General features: G+C 51.7%; 1 protein-coding gene across 1 annotated transcript; it reads left to right on the forward strand.

The window, feature by feature from the left end:
• Nucleotides 1-4,684: 4,684 nt before the first annotated feature.
• Nucleotides 4,685-11,068, forward strand: c23h17orf67 (chromosome 23 C17orf67 homolog). Its single transcript, XM_068003789.1, has 4 exons — nt 4,685-4,840; nt 5,421-5,521; nt 7,288-7,428; nt 10,957-11,068. The coding sequence occupies exons 1-3, from the start codon at nt 4,786-4,788 to the stop codon at nt 7,402-7,404; spliced, it is 273 nt and encodes a 90-aa protein (XP_067859890.1). The 5' UTR covers nt 4,685-4,785; the 3' UTR covers nt 7,405-7,428; nt 10,957-11,068.
• The last annotated feature ends 5,624 nt before the right edge of the window (nt 11,069-16,692 follow it).

Genomic DNA, 16,692 nt, shown 5'->3' on the forward strand with positions numbered 1-16,692 from the left:
CCCTCATTATTTTATAGACTTCTATAAGATCACCCCTTAACCTCCTACTCTCCAGGGAATAAAGTCCCAGTCTGTCTAACCTCTCCCTGTAAGTCAAACCATCAAGTCCCGGTAGCATCCTAGTAAATCTTTTCTGTACTCTTTCTAGTTTAATAATATCCTTTCTATAATAGGGTGACCAGAACTGTACACAGGATGCTGCCCTACTCACCCGGGATTGTTACTGCAGGGACACTCCCCTCCCTCGCCCGGGATTATTATTCCGGGGTAGTCTCCCCCCTCACCTGGAATTATTACCGCAGGGATATTCCCCCCTCACCCGGGATTATTACTGCAGGGATATTCCCCCCTCACCCGGGATTATTACTGCAGGGATACTCACCCCTCACCCAGAATTATTACTGCAGGGATACTCCCCTCTCACCCGGGATTATTACTGCAGGGATACTCCCCCCTCACCTGGGATTATTACTGCAGGGATACTCCCCCGGGATTATTACGGCAGGGATACTCCCTCTCACCCCAGATTATTGCTGCAGGGATACTCCCCCTCACCCGGGATTATAACTGCAGGGATACTCTCCCCCCCCATCACCCGGTATTAGTGCAGCAGGGATGCTGCCCTACTCACCCGGGATTGTTACTGCAGGGACACTCCCCTCCCTCGCCCGGGATTATTATTCCGGGGTAGTCTCCCCCCTCACCTGGAATTATTACCGCAGGGATATTCCCCCCTCACCCGGGATTATTACTGCAGGGATATTCCCCCCTCACCTGGGATTATTACTGCAGGGATACTCCCCACTCACCCGGGATTATTACTGCAGGGATATTCCCCCCTCACCCAGGATTATTAGTGCAGGGATACTCCCCCTCACCCGGGATTATTACTGCAGAGATACTCCCCCCCCCCAGTCACCCGGTATTAGTGCAGCAGGGATGCTCCCCTACTCACCCGGGATTGTTACTACAGGGACACTCCCCTCCCTCGCCCGGGATTATCATTCCGGGGTAGTCTCCCCCCTCACCTGGAATTATTACCGCAGGGATATTCCCCCCTCACCCGGGATTATTACTGCAGGGATAGTCCCCCCTCATCCGGGATTATTACTGCAGGGATACACCCCACTCACCCGGGATTATTACTGCAGGGATACTCCACCTCACCCCGGATTATTACTGCAGGGATACTCCCCCTCACCCCGTATTATTACTGCAGGGATACTCCCCCTCACCCCGGATTATTACTGCAGGGATACTCCACCTCACCCCGGATTATTACTGCAGGGATACTCCCCCTCACCCCGTATTATTACTGCAGGGATACTCCCCCTCACCCCGGATTATTACTGCAGGGATACTCCCCCTCACCCCGGATTATTACTGCAGGGATACTCCCCCTCACCCGGGATTATTACTGCAGGGATACTCACCCCACACCCCGGATTATTACTGCAGGGATACTGCCCCGGTATTATTACTGCAGGGATACTCCCTCCCACCCCGGATTATTACTGCAGGGATATTCCCCCCTCACCCGGGATTATTACTGCAGGGATATTCCCCCCTCACCCGGGATTATTACTGCAGGGATATTCCCCCCTCACCCGGGATTATTACTGCAGGGATACTCCCCACTCACCCGGGATTATTACTGCAGGGATATTCCCCCCTCACCCAGGATTATTACTGCAGGGATACTCCCCCTCACCCGGGATTATTACTGCAGGGATACTCCCCCCCCCCCAATCACCCGGTATCAGTGCAGCAGGGATGCTCCCCGACTCACCCGGGATTGTTACTGCAGGGACACTCCTCCCCTCGCCCGGGATTATTATTCCGGTGCAGTCTCCCCTCTCACCTGGAATTATTACCGCAGGGATATTCCCCCCTCACCCGAGATTATTACTGCAGGAATATTCCCCCCTCACCCGGGATTATTACTGCAGGGATACTCCCCACTCACCCGGGATTATTACTGCAGGGATATTCCCCCCTCACCCAGGATTATTACTGCAGGGATACTCCCCCCTCACCCGGGATTATTACTGCAGGGATACTCACCCAGGATTAATACTGCAGGGATACTCCCCCTCACCCGGGATTATTACTACAGGGATACTCCCCCTCACCCGGGATTATTACTGCAGGGATACTCCCCCTCACCCTGGATTATTACTGCAGGGATACACCCCCTCACCCCGGATTATTACTGTAGGGATACTCCCCCTCACCCTGGATTATTACTGCAGGGATACTCCTCCCCCATCACCCGGTATTAGTGCAGCAGGGATATTCCCCCCATCGCCCGGGATTATTAATCCGGGGTCGTCTCCCCCCTCACCTGGAATTATTACCGCAGGGATATTCCCCCATCACCTGGTATTATTACTGCAGGGATATTCCCCCCTCACCCGGGATTATTACTGCAGGGATACTCCCTCCTCACCCGGGATTATTACTGCAGGGATAGTCCCCCCCACCCGGGATTATTACTGCAGGGATACTCCCCCTCACCCGGGATTATTACTGCAGGGATACTCCCCCCACCTGGGATTATTACTGCAGGGACACTCCCCCCACCCAGGGTTATTACTGAAGGGATACTCCCTCCCAACCAGGATTATTACTGCAGGGATACTCCCTCCTGCCCGGGATTATTACTGCAGGGATACTCCCTCCCACCCGAGATTATTACTGCAGGGATACTCCTTCCCCACCCAGGATTATTACGATGTGGAGATGCCGGTGATGGACTGGGGTTGACAATTGTAAACAATTTTACAACACCAAGTTATAGTCCAGCAATTTTATTTTAAATTCACAAGCTTTCGGAGATTTTCTCCTTCCTCAGGAAACATTTGCCTGAGGAAGGAGAAAATCTCCGAAAGCTTGTGAATTTAAAATAAAATTGCTGGACTATAACTTGGTGTTGTAAAATTGTTTACAGGATTATTACAGCAGGGATACTCCCCCCACCTGGGATTATTACTGCAGGGATATTCCCCCCACCCTGGATCATTACTGCAGGGCTATGCCCCACCACCCGGGATTATTACTGCAGGGAAGCTCTCCCTCACCCTCGATTATTACTGCAGGGATACTCCTCCTCCCACCCGGGATTATTACTGCAGGTATACTCCCCCCACCCGGGATTATTACTGCAGGGATACTCCTCCTCCCACCAGCATTTATTGCACATCCCTCATTGCCCTTGAGAAGGTGGCAGTGAGCTGCTTTCTTGAACCACTGCAGTCCGTGTGGTGAAGGTTGGTGTTGAGTGTTCGAGGTTTGTGTTGGTTATAGGTGTTGGGATTGGGTGTTGGGTTTGGTGTTGAGGGTTGGTGTTTGGTGTTGGATGTTGGGGGTTGGTGTTGGGTATTGGGGTTGGACGTTGGAGATTGGTGTTGGTGTTGGTGTTGGGCATTAGTGTTGGTGTTGGTGTTGGGTGTTGGGGTTGGACGTTGGGGATTGGTGTTGGTGTTGGGTGTTGGGGATTAGTGTTGGTGTTGGTGTTGGGCATTGGTGTTGGGTGTTGGGATTGGTACTGGGTATTGGTGTTGGTGTTGGGTGTTTGGTGTTGAGGGTTGGTATTGGGTGTTTGGTGTTGGGGATTGGTGTTGGGGGTTGGGTGTTGGTGTTGAGGGTTGGTATTGGGTGTTTGGTGTTGGTGTTGGATGTTGGGGGTTAGGTGTTGCTGTTGCTGTTGGTGTTGGTGTTGGATAATATTGTTGGTGTTGGGTGTTGGTGTTGTGTTTGGGTGTTGGTGTTGGGTGTTGGTGGTTGGGTGTTGGTGTTGGATGATGGTGTTGGGTGTTCCGGTTGGTGTTGGTGTTGGGTGTTGGTGTTGGGGGTTTGGTGTTGGGTGTTCCGGTTGGTGTTGGGTGTTGGTGTTGGGGGTTTGGTGTTGGGTGTTCCGGTTGGTGTTGGTGTTGGGTGTTCCGGTTGGTGTTGGTGTTGGGTGTTCCGGTTGGTGTTGGGTGTTCCGGTTGGTGTTGGTGTTGGGTGTTCCGGTTGGTGTTGGTGTTGGGTGTTCCGGTTGGTGTTGGTGTTGGGTGTTCCGGTTGGTGTTGGGTGTTCCGGTTGGTGTTGGTGTTGGGTGTTCCGGTTGGTGTTGGTGTTGGGTGTTCCGGTTGGTGTTGGGTGTTCCGGTTGGTGTTGGTGTTGGGTGTTCCGGTTGGTGTTGGTGTTGGGTGTTCCGGTTGGTGTTGGTGTTGGTGTTGGGGGTTTGGTGTTGGGTGTTCCGGTTGGTGTTGGGTGTTGGTGTTGGGGGTTTGGTGTTGGGTGTTCCGGTTGGTGTTGGGTGTTCCGGTTGGTGTGGTGACAAAAAAATCACCCAGAATTTTTAAGAAGCCCACAAATAATTGCAGAATATCAGGTCTGAGCGAATGGATTTACGAATACTGGAATAGAATCGAAATGTGTTACTTATATATCAAAGTAAATTGGTGTGCCAGAATTCCACTGAAGGTTTAGAAAGGGTGAGAATTGTGTGATGTTTCTATCTCGGGGTTGGTGCATGGTCTGTTTCTCCCCTGTGGTTTTTGGGGTGAATTATCCGTTCCTGCAGTGAGACAGTGTGTGAGGAGGTTCAGAGCAGGCTCGAATTTCTCACACACTGACTGACTGACTGGAGCTTCCCAGCTGCCAAATAACCAGAGGTTATGAAAACAGCACACAGGTGACGTGGAAATTTATAGTCCGTAGCCCGGTTGGACTGGCAGCAAGAGTGAGTTGGAGAGCGGACAGACAGACAGACACCGAGGGCACCGTGTGATACACAGAATGGGACGATTTCTGATCTTCTGCCTGTGCTTGGCCTGGCTGGCCCTCCTCACAGGTAATTAATTCCATTAATAAAATTACTGCTGACATTTTCAGTTATAAAATATAATTTTAAAATATTTCAACTAACTTTTACAAATATTGCAGAATGCAAATGAGCAACATTTGGATATTTGTGCATGAATTTGGGTGGATATTAAGGGGGATTCAGCTACTGGGTATCTGCGGTATTTTTCAGTGACTATGTGAGATTTCCTCCTGTGTAGACTTGCTGTCACAGTGCCTACTGCTCTGCCTGGGGCTGAAACTCCTGAACAAAGGTCTCTGTCCACACCTCATCCTCAATTCTTCCCTCTCAGAGGCCGATCAATCTGCTGTGCATGTCCACCATTCCCTGCCATTACTGCCCATTTCAAATTATTTTCTTTAAATGATCTAGTCCGTGAGCTGGCAGCCTGCTCCTGAGGGTCTGTAACACGAGATCGCACCCTGGGATTGACTGCAATGAAAGGCCACTTTGTACATTGTACCATGGATTCTTTAATAAACACCACGCCAAGCCCAGAGCAGAGCTGCTGCTTTCTTTGATTCAGTTTTATCACAAAACATTCCTTTTCTTTCCTTCGTTTTCTCAGACATGTCCCCCATTTTAACCGAGAAGGAGGCAAAGCAGCTTCTACGGACCAAGCGGAGTGACAGGCCACTGAAAGCGGGATTCCCGGACGAGCCCATGAGGGTATCTGGTTTATTCTGTTAGAATTAGTGCTACAGGCAATGGCACAGAGCATTTAACCGGTTAGGGTATAGAGGGCAATTCTTTAACCTAGTGAGGCTGGTGTTGGTGCTAGTTGTTGGTGTCGGTGTCGGTCTGGGTGTCAATGTTGGTCTGAGTCTGGGTCTGGGTCTGGGGGCAGTCTGGGTCTGGGAGCAGTCTGGGTCTGGGGGTTGGTCTGGGACTGGGGACAGTCTGGGTCTTGGGGTTGGTCTGGGTCTGGGGGCAGTCTGGGTCTGGGGGTTGGTCTGGGTCTGGGGGGCAGTCTGGGTCTGGGGGCAGTCTGGGTCTGGGAGGCAGTCTGGGTCTGGGAGGCAGTCTGGGTCTGGGGGCTGTCTGGGTCTGGGTCTTGGGGGGCAGTCTGGGTCTGGGGGCGGTCTGGGTCTGGGGGCAGTCTGGGGGCGGTCTGGGTGTGAGAGAGCTGGCCCAATGAGTGCTGTGAAATCCCGTGACATTTGATCAAGATACCTCAGTGCAGAGTGACTCTGCCAATCAGTCCCCAAATGTGCAGCATAAATACCAGTCAGAATGTGTGACCAGACACAAGCAGTGGGCTGTGAAAGTTAGATTGCAAAGCTCCTGTTGAACAGTCTCACTGTGACTAACCCAAGGGCCTGTTGTTGAACAGTCACACAGTCTGTGTCTGTGAGTGTGTCTGTGTGAGTGTGTCTGTGTGTATGAGTGCGAGTGTGTGTGGGTGTGTGAATATGTGTGTGGGTGTGTGAGGGTGTATGAGTGTGTTTGTGGTGTTTGTGTGTGTGAGTGTTTGTGAGAGTGTGTGTGGTTGTGTGTGAGTGGGTGTGAGTGTGGGTGGGTGTGAGTGTGGGTGGGTGTGACTGTGTGATGGTGTGTGTTTGTGGGTGTGTGTGCGTTTGTGAGTGTGTGAGTGGTTTACAAGTGGAGTGTATTGGAGAGCTGTGATTGGTTTGGGTATTGGAGAGCTGTGATTGGTTTGGGTATTGGAGAGCTGTGATTGGTTTGGGTATTGGAGAGCTGTGATTGGTTTGGGTATTGGAGAGCTGTGATTGGTTTGTGTATTGGAGAGCAGTGATTGGTTTGGGTATTGGAGAGCGGTGATTGGTTTGTGTATTGGAGAGCGGTGATTGGTTTGTGTATTGGAGAGCGGTGATTGGTTTGGGTATTGGAGAGCGGTGATTGGTTTGTGTATTGGAGAGCGGTGATCGGTTTGGCTATTGGAGAGCAGTGATTGGATTAGGTATTGGAGAGCAGTGATTGGTTTGGGTATTGGAGAGCAGTGATTGGTTTGGGTATTGCAGAGCGGTGATTGGATTGGGTATTGGAGAGCAGTGATTGGTTTGGGTATTGGAGAGCAGTGATTGGATTAGGTATTGGAGAGTGGTGATTGGTTTGGGTATTGGAGAGCGGTGATTGGTTTGGGTATTGGAGAGCGGTGATTGGTTTGGGTATTGGCGAGCAGTGATTGGATTGGGTATTGGAGAGCGGTGATTGGTTTGGGTATTGGAGAGCGGTGATTGGTTTGGGTATTGGAGAGCGGTGATTGGTTTGGGTATTGGAGAGCGGTGATTGGGTACTGAGGAGTGACTGGTGCCCATGGGAAACTTACAGTCAAACTAATGTCAGCTGTAATTGTTGATGTGATTGAGTGACGGGAACACTGCTCGAGAATTCTCTGTTCCAGAGGCCCGTGTGTGACACGGGAAAGGCCACAATAACCGCGAACTTATTCTTATTTCATTTTATAAACACAGGAATACCTGCTATACCTGCAGACCTTGGAGAGACGATCAGAGGAGCAGTTTTATGAACATTGGCTGAATCCTCACTGTAAACCTCACTGCAACAGAAACTGGGTGCACCCAGTCTAGAACAGCCTGGCACTGCCCCTGCAGGTAATGCCATCAGTCTGTACACCCTCGAACCTCACACACACATGCCCGTCTGTTTATTCTGTCTATAGTGTCATCAGAAGTCCAAGCCCGCGAGGAGTTGACCAATATCCCATGAGCAAACTCACATCACCTGTTCACTAAAGTTTATATCCAAGGTCAGTGAGTGTCAAATCACCAGGGAAAGAAAGACTCACATTTCTCCAGCGTCTTTCACAACCTCGGGACGTCCCAGAGCGTTTTACAGCCAGCGAAGTACCTTTTGAAGTGTAGTCACTGTTGTAATGTGGGAAACGCGGCAGCCAATTTGTGCACAGCAAGATCCCACAAACAGCAATGTGATAATGACCAGATCATCTGTTTCAGTGATGTTGGTAGAGGGATAAATATTGCTTTTTTTATTTTTTGCTTTTTCTCCTCCTTGTGTCAGATTCCATGCCTCGGACAATTATCCTAACTTGCACTAAATCCCGTTCTCCCATCACCCCTGTGCTCGATGACCTACATTGGCTCCTGGTCTGGGAATGCTTCGATTTTAAAATTCCCACCCCTCTGCTTTCAAATCCCTCCATGGCCTCGTCCCTCCCTATCTCTGTAATCTCCCCCAGCCCTACAACCCTCCCAGATCTCTGCGCTCCTCCAATTCTGGCCTCTTGTGCATCCCCGATATTAATCACTCCACCATTGGCGGCCGTGCCTTCAGCTGCCTGGGCCCTAAGCTCTGGAATTCCCTCCCTAAACCTCTCCTCCTCTCTCTCCCCTCCTTTAAGTCACTCCTTAAAACCTATCTCTTGGACCAAGCTTTTGGTCACCTGTCCTAATATCTCCTTATGTGGCTCGGTGTCAGATTTTGTTTGATAATCACTCCTGTGAAGCACCTTGGGACGTTTCACTACGTTAAAGGTGCTATATAAATGCAAGTTGTTGTCCAAAACTTCTGTTTATAACCCCCCCCTTGCTGGGAAAAGCACGGGATTGGTTGCGGTGCTGGTCCATTTACGATTTTCTTTTCTTTCCCCCTACCCATGAGGAAACAGCTGGAATCCTAGGGATGAGGCATTGGAATTGGGTTCGGGAGTGGGGACGCAGGAGCGGGAGCAGGAGTGGGATTGTGGGATCGGGAGTGGGATTGGGAGAGGGATCAGGAACGGGAGCACAAGCTTTCAATGCCGGAAATCCGGGGGTGTGACTCATGGGGTTGGGGGTAATATATTATCATGGATAGAGGATTGGTTAAAGGACAGAAAACAGAGAGTAGGGATAAACGGGTCATTTTCAGGTTGTCAGGCTGTAACTAGTGGGGTGCCACAAGGATCAGTGCTTGGGCCTCAGCTATTTACAATCTCTATTAATGACTTAGATGAAGGGACCGAGTGTAAAGTATCCAAGTTTGCTGATGATACAAAGCTAGGTGGGAAAGTAAGCTGTGAGGAGGACACAGAGTCTGCAAAGGGATATAGACAGGTTAAGTGAATGGGCAAGAAAGTGACAGATGGAGTATAATGTGGGGAAATGTGAGGTTATTCACTTTGGTAGGAAGAATAGAAAAACAGAATATTTTTTAAAAGGCAAGAGACTAAGAAATGTTTGTGTTCAGAGAGATCTGGGTGTCCTCGTACATGAATCACAGAAAGTTAATATGCAGATACAGCAAGCAATTAGGAAGGTAAATGGAATGCTGGCCTTTATTGCAAGGGGGTTGGAGTACAAGAGTAAGGAAGTCTTACTACAATTATACAGGGCTTTGGTGAGACCTCACCTGGAGCACTGTGTACAGTTTTGTTCTCCTTATCTAAGGAAGGATATACTCGCCTTGGAGGCGGTGCAACGAAGGTTCACTAGATTAATTCCTGGGATGAGAGGGTTGTCCTGTGAGGAGAGATTGAGTAGAATGGGCCGATACTCTCTGGATATTTGGACTCTAGTGGAATCAAGGGATATGGGGATCGGGCGGGAAAGTGGAGTTGAGGTCGAAGATCAGCCATGATCTGATTGAATGGTGGAGCAGGCTCGAGGGGCCGAATGGCCTACTCCTGCTCCTATTTCTCATGTTCTTATGTGACACTCAGCCAGGTCCAATCTCCCCTCCTCATACCTCTGCCCTATAACCTGTGCCAGGTGTGTGAGTCCTTCCTTAAGCCCAGGTGTTGGACTGCACGGTTTGTCCCACCTCTGGCTCGATGCTGAGTCAGTCAAGAGGTAGTGGGGGAGGGGAGATAAGTGGTCTCAGACACCCTGGGTTGGGGAGGGGATAAAATTAGCCAGGGTTCCTGCTCCTGATCGTGATTCAGTCACACTTGCTCGGAAATCTACATGTGTGGAAATGGAGGGTGAGATCTGGATACGGTTTGGGCATGATGCCCGCCACAGACAAATAGTCCACTCAGACTCACTGTCTAGGCTCAGGCAGGGCAGAATGGCCAGTTGGGAAAGGTACCAGAGGGTGGGCATTGTCCATGGAACCTGTACCCCACCAAGTCAGAACCTTCAAGGGAGGGGGGAGAGAGTCAGAACCTTCAGGGGAGGGGGGAGAGAGTCAGAACCTTCAGGGGAGGGGGGAGAGAGTCAGAACCTTCAGGGGAGGGGGGAGAGAGTCAGAACCTTCAGGGGAGGGGGGAGAGAGTCAGAACCTTCAGGGGAGGGGGGAGAGACTTGAATAGAAATGGGAGCAGTGTGAATGAGTGATCTGCCCACACCCTGAGCCTCCGAGCGGATCATTAACGACCCCCAGTTGTGGGGGCAGATTGGATGGAGATGTCTGTGGGAGGGGAAGGTGTCTGGGGGAGATGTCTGGGGGTGGGGAGATTTCTGGGAGGGGAAGGTGTCTGGGGGAGATGTCTGGGGGTGGGGAGATTTCTGGGAGGGGAAGGTGTCTGGGGGAGATGTCTGGGGGAGGGGGAGGTGTCTGGGGGAGGGGGAGGTGTCTGGGGAGATGTCTGGGGGTGGGGAGATTTCTGGGAGGGGGAGATGTCTGGGGGAGGGGGAGATGTCTGGGGGAGATGCCTGGGGGAGGGGGAGATGTCTGGGGGAGGGGGAGATGTCTGGGGGAGATGCCTGGGGGAGGGGGAGATGTCTGGGGGAGATGCCTGGGGGAGATGCCTGGGGGAGGGGGAGATGTCTGGGGGAGATGCCTGGGGGAGGGGGAGATGTCTGGGGGAGATGCCTGGGGGAGGGGGAGATGTCTGGGGGAGGGGGAGATGTCTGGGGGAGATGCCTGGGGGAGGGGGAGATGTCTGGGGGAGATGCCTGGGGGAGGGGGAGATGTCTGGGGGAGATGCCTGGGGGAGATGCCTGGGGGAGGGGGAGATGTCTGGGGGAGGGGGAGATGTCTGGGGGAGATGCCTGGGGGAGGGGGAGATGTCTGGGGGAGGGGGAGATGTCTGGGGGAGATGCCTGGGGGAGGGGGAGATGTCTGGGGGAGGGGGAGATGTCTGGGGGAGATGCCTGGGGGAGGGGGAGATGTCTGGGGGAGGGGGAGATGTCTGGGGGAGATGTCTGCCGTCAGTCACTCATCACTGCTTTGTGTTTCAGGTGGTTCAGATCCTCCCTCGAGGTTCAGTCACCATCGTGGCCGACACAGACTCAGCCTTTATGAAGCTTCACATTTATTCTACAATTACTCAGCAGCTTTTGCGCCTGTTAACTTCTCAAAACAATGTGAGAGGGGAGAGTGAGGGGGGAGTGAGGGGGGAGAGTGAGGGGGGAGAGTGAGGGGGCATGAGGGGTAGTGCAAGGGGAGAGCGAGGGGGAGTGTGGGGGGAGAGTGAGGGGAGAGTGAGGGGAAGATTGAGGGGGAGTGAAGGAGGGGAGAGTGAGGGGGAGAGTGAGGGGGAGAGTGAGGGGGAGTGTGAGGGGGAGAGTGAGAGGAGAGTGAGGGGAGTGAGAGGGTAGTGTGAGGGGGAGTGAGAGGGGAGTGTGAGGGGGAGAGTGAGGGGAGTGTGAGGGGGAGAGTGAGAGGAGTGTGAGGGGAGAGTGAGGGTAGTGTGAGGGGAGAGTGAGGGTAGTGTGAGGGGGAGAGTGAGGGGAGAATGAGGGGGGTGTGAGGGGAGAATGAGGGGAGTGTGAGGGGGGAGTGAGGGGAGTGTGAGGGGGAGTGTGAGGGGAGAGTGAGAGCAGAGTGAGGGGAGTGTGAGAGGAGAGTGAGGGTAGTGTGAGGGGGAGTGAGAGGGGAAAGTGAGGGGAGTGTGAGGGGGAGAGTGAGGGGGCGTGTGTGGGGGATTGAGGGGAGAGAGTGAGGGGAGTGTGAGAAGAGAGTGAGGGGGGAGTGTGAGGGGAGTGAGGGGAAGTGTGAGGGGATTGTGAGGAGGTTTGAGGGGGAGTGTGAGGGGAGTGTGGGGGAGTGAGGGGGGAGTGTGGGCAAGTGTGAGGGGAGTGTGGGTAGTGAGGGGTGTGTGAGGGGGGAGTGTGTGGTGGAGAGTGTGTAGGGGAGTGTGAGGGGAGAGTGAGGGGAGTGTGAGGGTGAGTGTGGGGAGTGTGGGGGAGTGTGAGGGGGAGAGTGAGGGGAGTGTGAGGGGAGTGTGGGCGAGTGTGAGGGGGAGTGTGAGGGGGAGTGAGGGGGGAGAGTGAGGGGGAGAGTGAGGAGTGAGGGGAGAGTGAGGGGGAGAGTGAGGAGTGAGGGGAGTGTGAGGAGTGAGGGGAGTGTGAGGGGAGAGTGAGGAGTGAGGGGAGAGTGAGGGGGAGTGTGAGGGGTGAGGGGAGTGTGAGGGGGAGTGAGAGGGGAAAGTGAGGGGAGTGTGAGGGGGAGAGTGAGGGGGCGTGTGTGGGGGATTGAGGGGAGAGAGTGAGGGGAGTGTGAGAAGAGAGTGAGGGGGGAGTGTGAGGGGAGTGAGGGGGAGTGTGAGGGGATTGTGAGGAGGTTTGAGGGGGAGTGTGAGGGGAGTGTGGGGGAGTGAGGGGGGAGTGAGGGGGGAGTGTGGGCAAGTGTGAGGGGAGTGTGGGTAGTGAGCGGGGTGTGTGTGGTGGAGAGTGTGTAGGGGAGTGTGAGGGGAGAGTGAGGGGAGTGTGAGGGCGAGTGTGGGGAGTGTGGGGGAGTGTGAGGGGGAGAGTGAGGGGAGTGTGAGGGGAGTGTGGGCGAGTGTGAGGGGGAGTGTGAGGGGGTGTGAGGGGGAGTGAGGGGGAGAGTGAGGGGGAGAGTGAGGAGTGAGGGGAGAGTGAGGGGGAGTGTGAGGAGTGAGGGGAGTGTGAGGGGAGAGTGAGGAGTGAGGGGGAGAGTGAGGGGGAGTGTGAGGGGGAGAGTGAGGGGAGTGTGAGGGGTGAGGGGAGTGTGAGGGGGAGAGTGAGGGGAGTGTGAGGAGTGAGGGGAGTGTGAGGGGAGAGTTACGGTTGGATGGAGGCCCTCAGCCTGGACACCCCGGGATACATTGCCAGAAATTGAGGGGGGGATTCTAGGAACACCCCCTTTTTTCCTCATTTCCATGGGAACGTTGACCTGGGAATCTTGGAAACCAGGAGTCTGCCCCCATGATCTTTGCATTCGGGGAATAGGCATTCCCCAGGGGCAAAGGTCAGGCAGATGAGGGGACGGGCGGTGTGATGGTTGCAGAGGGGATGATGGGGAGAATGGCCTCACTCTCACTGCGATTGTATTCCAGGCCCGGCTTCCTGCGATCAGTGCCGAGAGAATCTATTAAAGTGCTTCGCTGTATATCAGTCTCAATAAAGGAGAGGGAACACTTCTCACAATTGTGCTCATCCCGATGTGTATTTTTATAAAATTACAGAAATGCTCCCACCCCCTCAAGCAAAACATGACGATCTCAATAAATTAATGGAGAAGGTTCCCCTTGATCAGTCAAAGGGTGAACACCCCACCTGGTGTGGGACTGAGCCCCACACACAGAGCAGGAAAGGCCCAGGCCTCATCCCCGGCCAGTGCTCGGTTAGTGGGAGGGTTGCAGGGTGTATCGGGGTATAAACCCCCTAATAATCACTCAGTGTATCGGGGTATAAACCCCCTAATAATCACTCAGTGTATCGGGGTATAAACCCCCTAATAATCACTCAGTGTATCGGGGTATAAACCCCCTGATAATCACACGGTGTATTGGGGTATAAACCCCCTGATAATCACACAGTGTATCGGGGTATAAACCCCCTGATAATCACTCAGTGTATCGGGGTATAAACCCCCTAATAATCACTCAGTGTATCGGGGTATAAACCCCCTGATAATCACTCAGTGTATCGGGGTATAAACCCCCTAATAATCACACAGTGTCTCGGGGTATAAACCCCCTGATAATTACAGTGTATCGGGGTATAAACCCCATGATAATCACTCAGTGTATCGGGGTATAAACCCCCTGATAATCACACAGTGTATCGGGGTATAAACCCCCTGATAATCACTCAGTGTATCGGGGTATAAACCCCCTGATAATCACTCAGTGTATCGGGGTATAAACCCCCTGATAATCACACGGTGTCACACAGTGTATCGGGGTATAAACCCCCTGATAATCACACGGTGTATCAGGGTCTAAACCCCCTGATAATCACACGGTGTATCGGGGTCTAAAACCCCTGATAATCACACGGTGTATCGGGGTCTAAACCCCCTGATAATCACACGGTGTATCGGGGTCTAAACCCCCTGATAATCACACGGTGTATCGGGGTCTAAACCCCCTGATAATCACACGGTGTATCGGGGTATAAACCCCCTGATAATTACAGTGTATCTGGGTATAAACCCCCTGATAATCACTCAGTGTATCGGGGTATAAACCCCCTGATAATCACATGGTGTATCGGGGTATAAACCCCCTGATAATCACACAGTGTATCGGGGTATAAACCCCTTGATAATCACACGGTGTATCGGGGTATAAACCCCCTGATAATCACACGGTGTATCGGGGTATAAACCCCCTGATAATCACTCAGTGTGTCGGGGTATAAACCCCCTGATAATCACTCAGTGTATCGGGGTATAAACCCCTTGATAATTACAGTGTATCGGGGTATAAACCCCCTGATAATCACACGGTGTATCGGGGTATAAACCCCTTGATAATTACAGTGTATCGGGGTATAAACCCCCTGATAATCACTCAGTGTATCGGGGTATAAACCCCCTGATAATCACTCAGTGTATCGGGGTATAAACCCCCTGATAATTACAGTGTATCGGGGTATAAACCCCCTAATAATCACACGGTGTATCGGGGTATAAACCCCCTGATAATCACACAGTGTATCGGGGTATAAACCCCCTAATAATCACACGGTGTATCGGGGTATAAACCCCCTGATAATCACACAGTGTATCGGGGTATAAACCCCCTAATAATCACACGGTGTATCGGGGTATAAACCCCCTGATAATCACACGGTGTATCGGGGTATAAACCCCCTAATAATCACACGGTGTATCGGGGTATAAACCCCCTGATAATCACTCAGTGTATCGGGGTATAAACCCCCTGATAATCACACAGTGTAGCGGGGTATAAACCCCCTGATAATCACTCAGTGTATCGGAGTATAAACCCCCTGATAATCACTCAGTGTATCGGGGTATAAACCCCCAAATAATCACACGGTGTATCGGGGTATAAACCCCCTGATAATTACAGTGTATCGGGGTATCAACCCCATGATAATCACACAGTGTATCGGGGTATAAACCCCCTGATAATCACTCAGTGTATCGGGGTATAAACTCCCTGATAATCACACAGTGTATCGGGGTATAAACCCCCTGATAATCACACGGTGTATCGGGGTATAAACCCCCTGATAATCACACAGTGTATCGGGGTATAAACCCCCTGATAATCACTCAGTGTATCGGGGTATAAACCCCCTGATAATTACAGTGTATCGGGGTATAAACCCCCTAATAATCACACGGTGTATCGGGGTATAAACCCCCTGATAATCACACAGTGTATCGGGGTATAAACCCCCTGATAATCACTCAGTGTATCGGGGTATAAACCCCCTGATAATCACACAGTGTATCGGGGTATAAACCCCCTGATAATCACTCAGTGTATCGGGGTATAAACCCCCTGATAATCACTCAGTGTATCGGGGTATAAACCCCCTGATAATCACACGGTGTATCGGGGTCTAAACCCCCTGATAATCACACGGTGTATCGCGGTATAAACCCCCTGATAATCACACGGTGTATCGGGGTATAAACCCCCTGATAATCACACGGTGTATCGGGGTATAAACCCCCTGATAATCACACAGTGTATCGGGGTATAAACCCCCTGATAATCACACAGTGTATCGGGGTATAAACCCCCTGATAATCACACAGTGTATCGGGGTATAAACCCCCTGATAATCACTCAGTGTATCGGGGTATAAACCCCCTGATAATCACTCAGTGTATCGGGGTATAAACCCCCTGATAATCACACAGTGTATCGGGGTATAAACCCCCTGATAATCACTCAGTGTATCGGGGTATAAACCCCCTGATAATTACAGTGTATCGGGGTACAAACCCCCTGATAATCACTCAGTGTATCGGGGTATAAACCCCCTGATAATCACACAGTGTATCGGGGTATAAACCCCCTGATAATTACAGTGTATCGGGGTATCAACCCCCTGATAAACACTCAGTGTATCGGGGTATAAACCCCCTGATAATCACACAGTGTATCGGGGTATAAACCCCCTGATAATCACACAGTGTATCGGGGTATAAACCCCCTGATAATTACAGTGTATCGGGGTACAAACCCCCTGATAATCACTCAGTGTATCGGGGTATAAACCCCCTGATAATCACACAGTGTATCGGGGTATAAACCCCCTGATAATTACAGTGTATCGGGGTATCAACCCCCTGATAAACACTCAGTGTATCGGGGTATAAACCCCCTGATAAACACTCAGTGTATCGGGGTATAAACCCCCTGATAATCACACGGTGTATCGGGGTATAAACCCCCTGATAATCACTCAGTGTATCGGGGTATAAACCCCCTGATAATCACACAGTGTATCGGGGTATAAACTCCCTGATAATCACTCAGTGTATCGGGGTATAAACCCCCTGATAATCACTCAGTGTATCGGGGTATAAACCCCCTGATAATCACACAGTGTATCGGGGTATAAACCCCCTGATAATCACACAGTGTATCGGGGTATAAACCCCCTGATAATCACACAGTGTATCGGGGTATAAACCCCCTGATAATCACTCAGTGTATCGAGGTATAAACCCCCTGATAATCACACAGTGTATCGGGGTATAAACCCCCTGATAATCACTCAGTGTATCGAGGTATAAACCCC

Source organism: Heptranchias perlo, chromosome 23 (assembly GCF_035084215.1).
Source record: "Heptranchias perlo isolate sHepPer1 chromosome 23, sHepPer1.hap1, whole genome shotgun sequence".
In the NCBI taxonomy this organism is placed as follows: domain Eukaryota; kingdom Metazoa; phylum Chordata; class Chondrichthyes; order Hexanchiformes; family Hexanchidae; genus Heptranchias; species Heptranchias perlo.

What these genes read in the sequence shown, in the direction of transcription:
- c23h17orf67 (XM_068003789.1), top strand. Translation starts at nt 4,786, where the DNA reads ATGGGACGATTTCTGATCTTCTGCCTGTGCTTGGCCTGGCTGGCCCTC. An exon ending in CTGGCTGGCCCTCCTCACAG is followed by an intron (nt 4,841 to 5,420) that starts GTAATTAATTCC and finishes TCGTTTTCTCAG; the next exon opens with ACATGTCCCCCATTTTAACC. An exon ending in TCCCGGACGAGCCCATGAGG is followed by an intron (nt 5,522 to 7,287) that starts GTATCTGGTTTA and finishes TTATAAACACAG; the next exon opens with GAATACCTGCTATACCTGCA.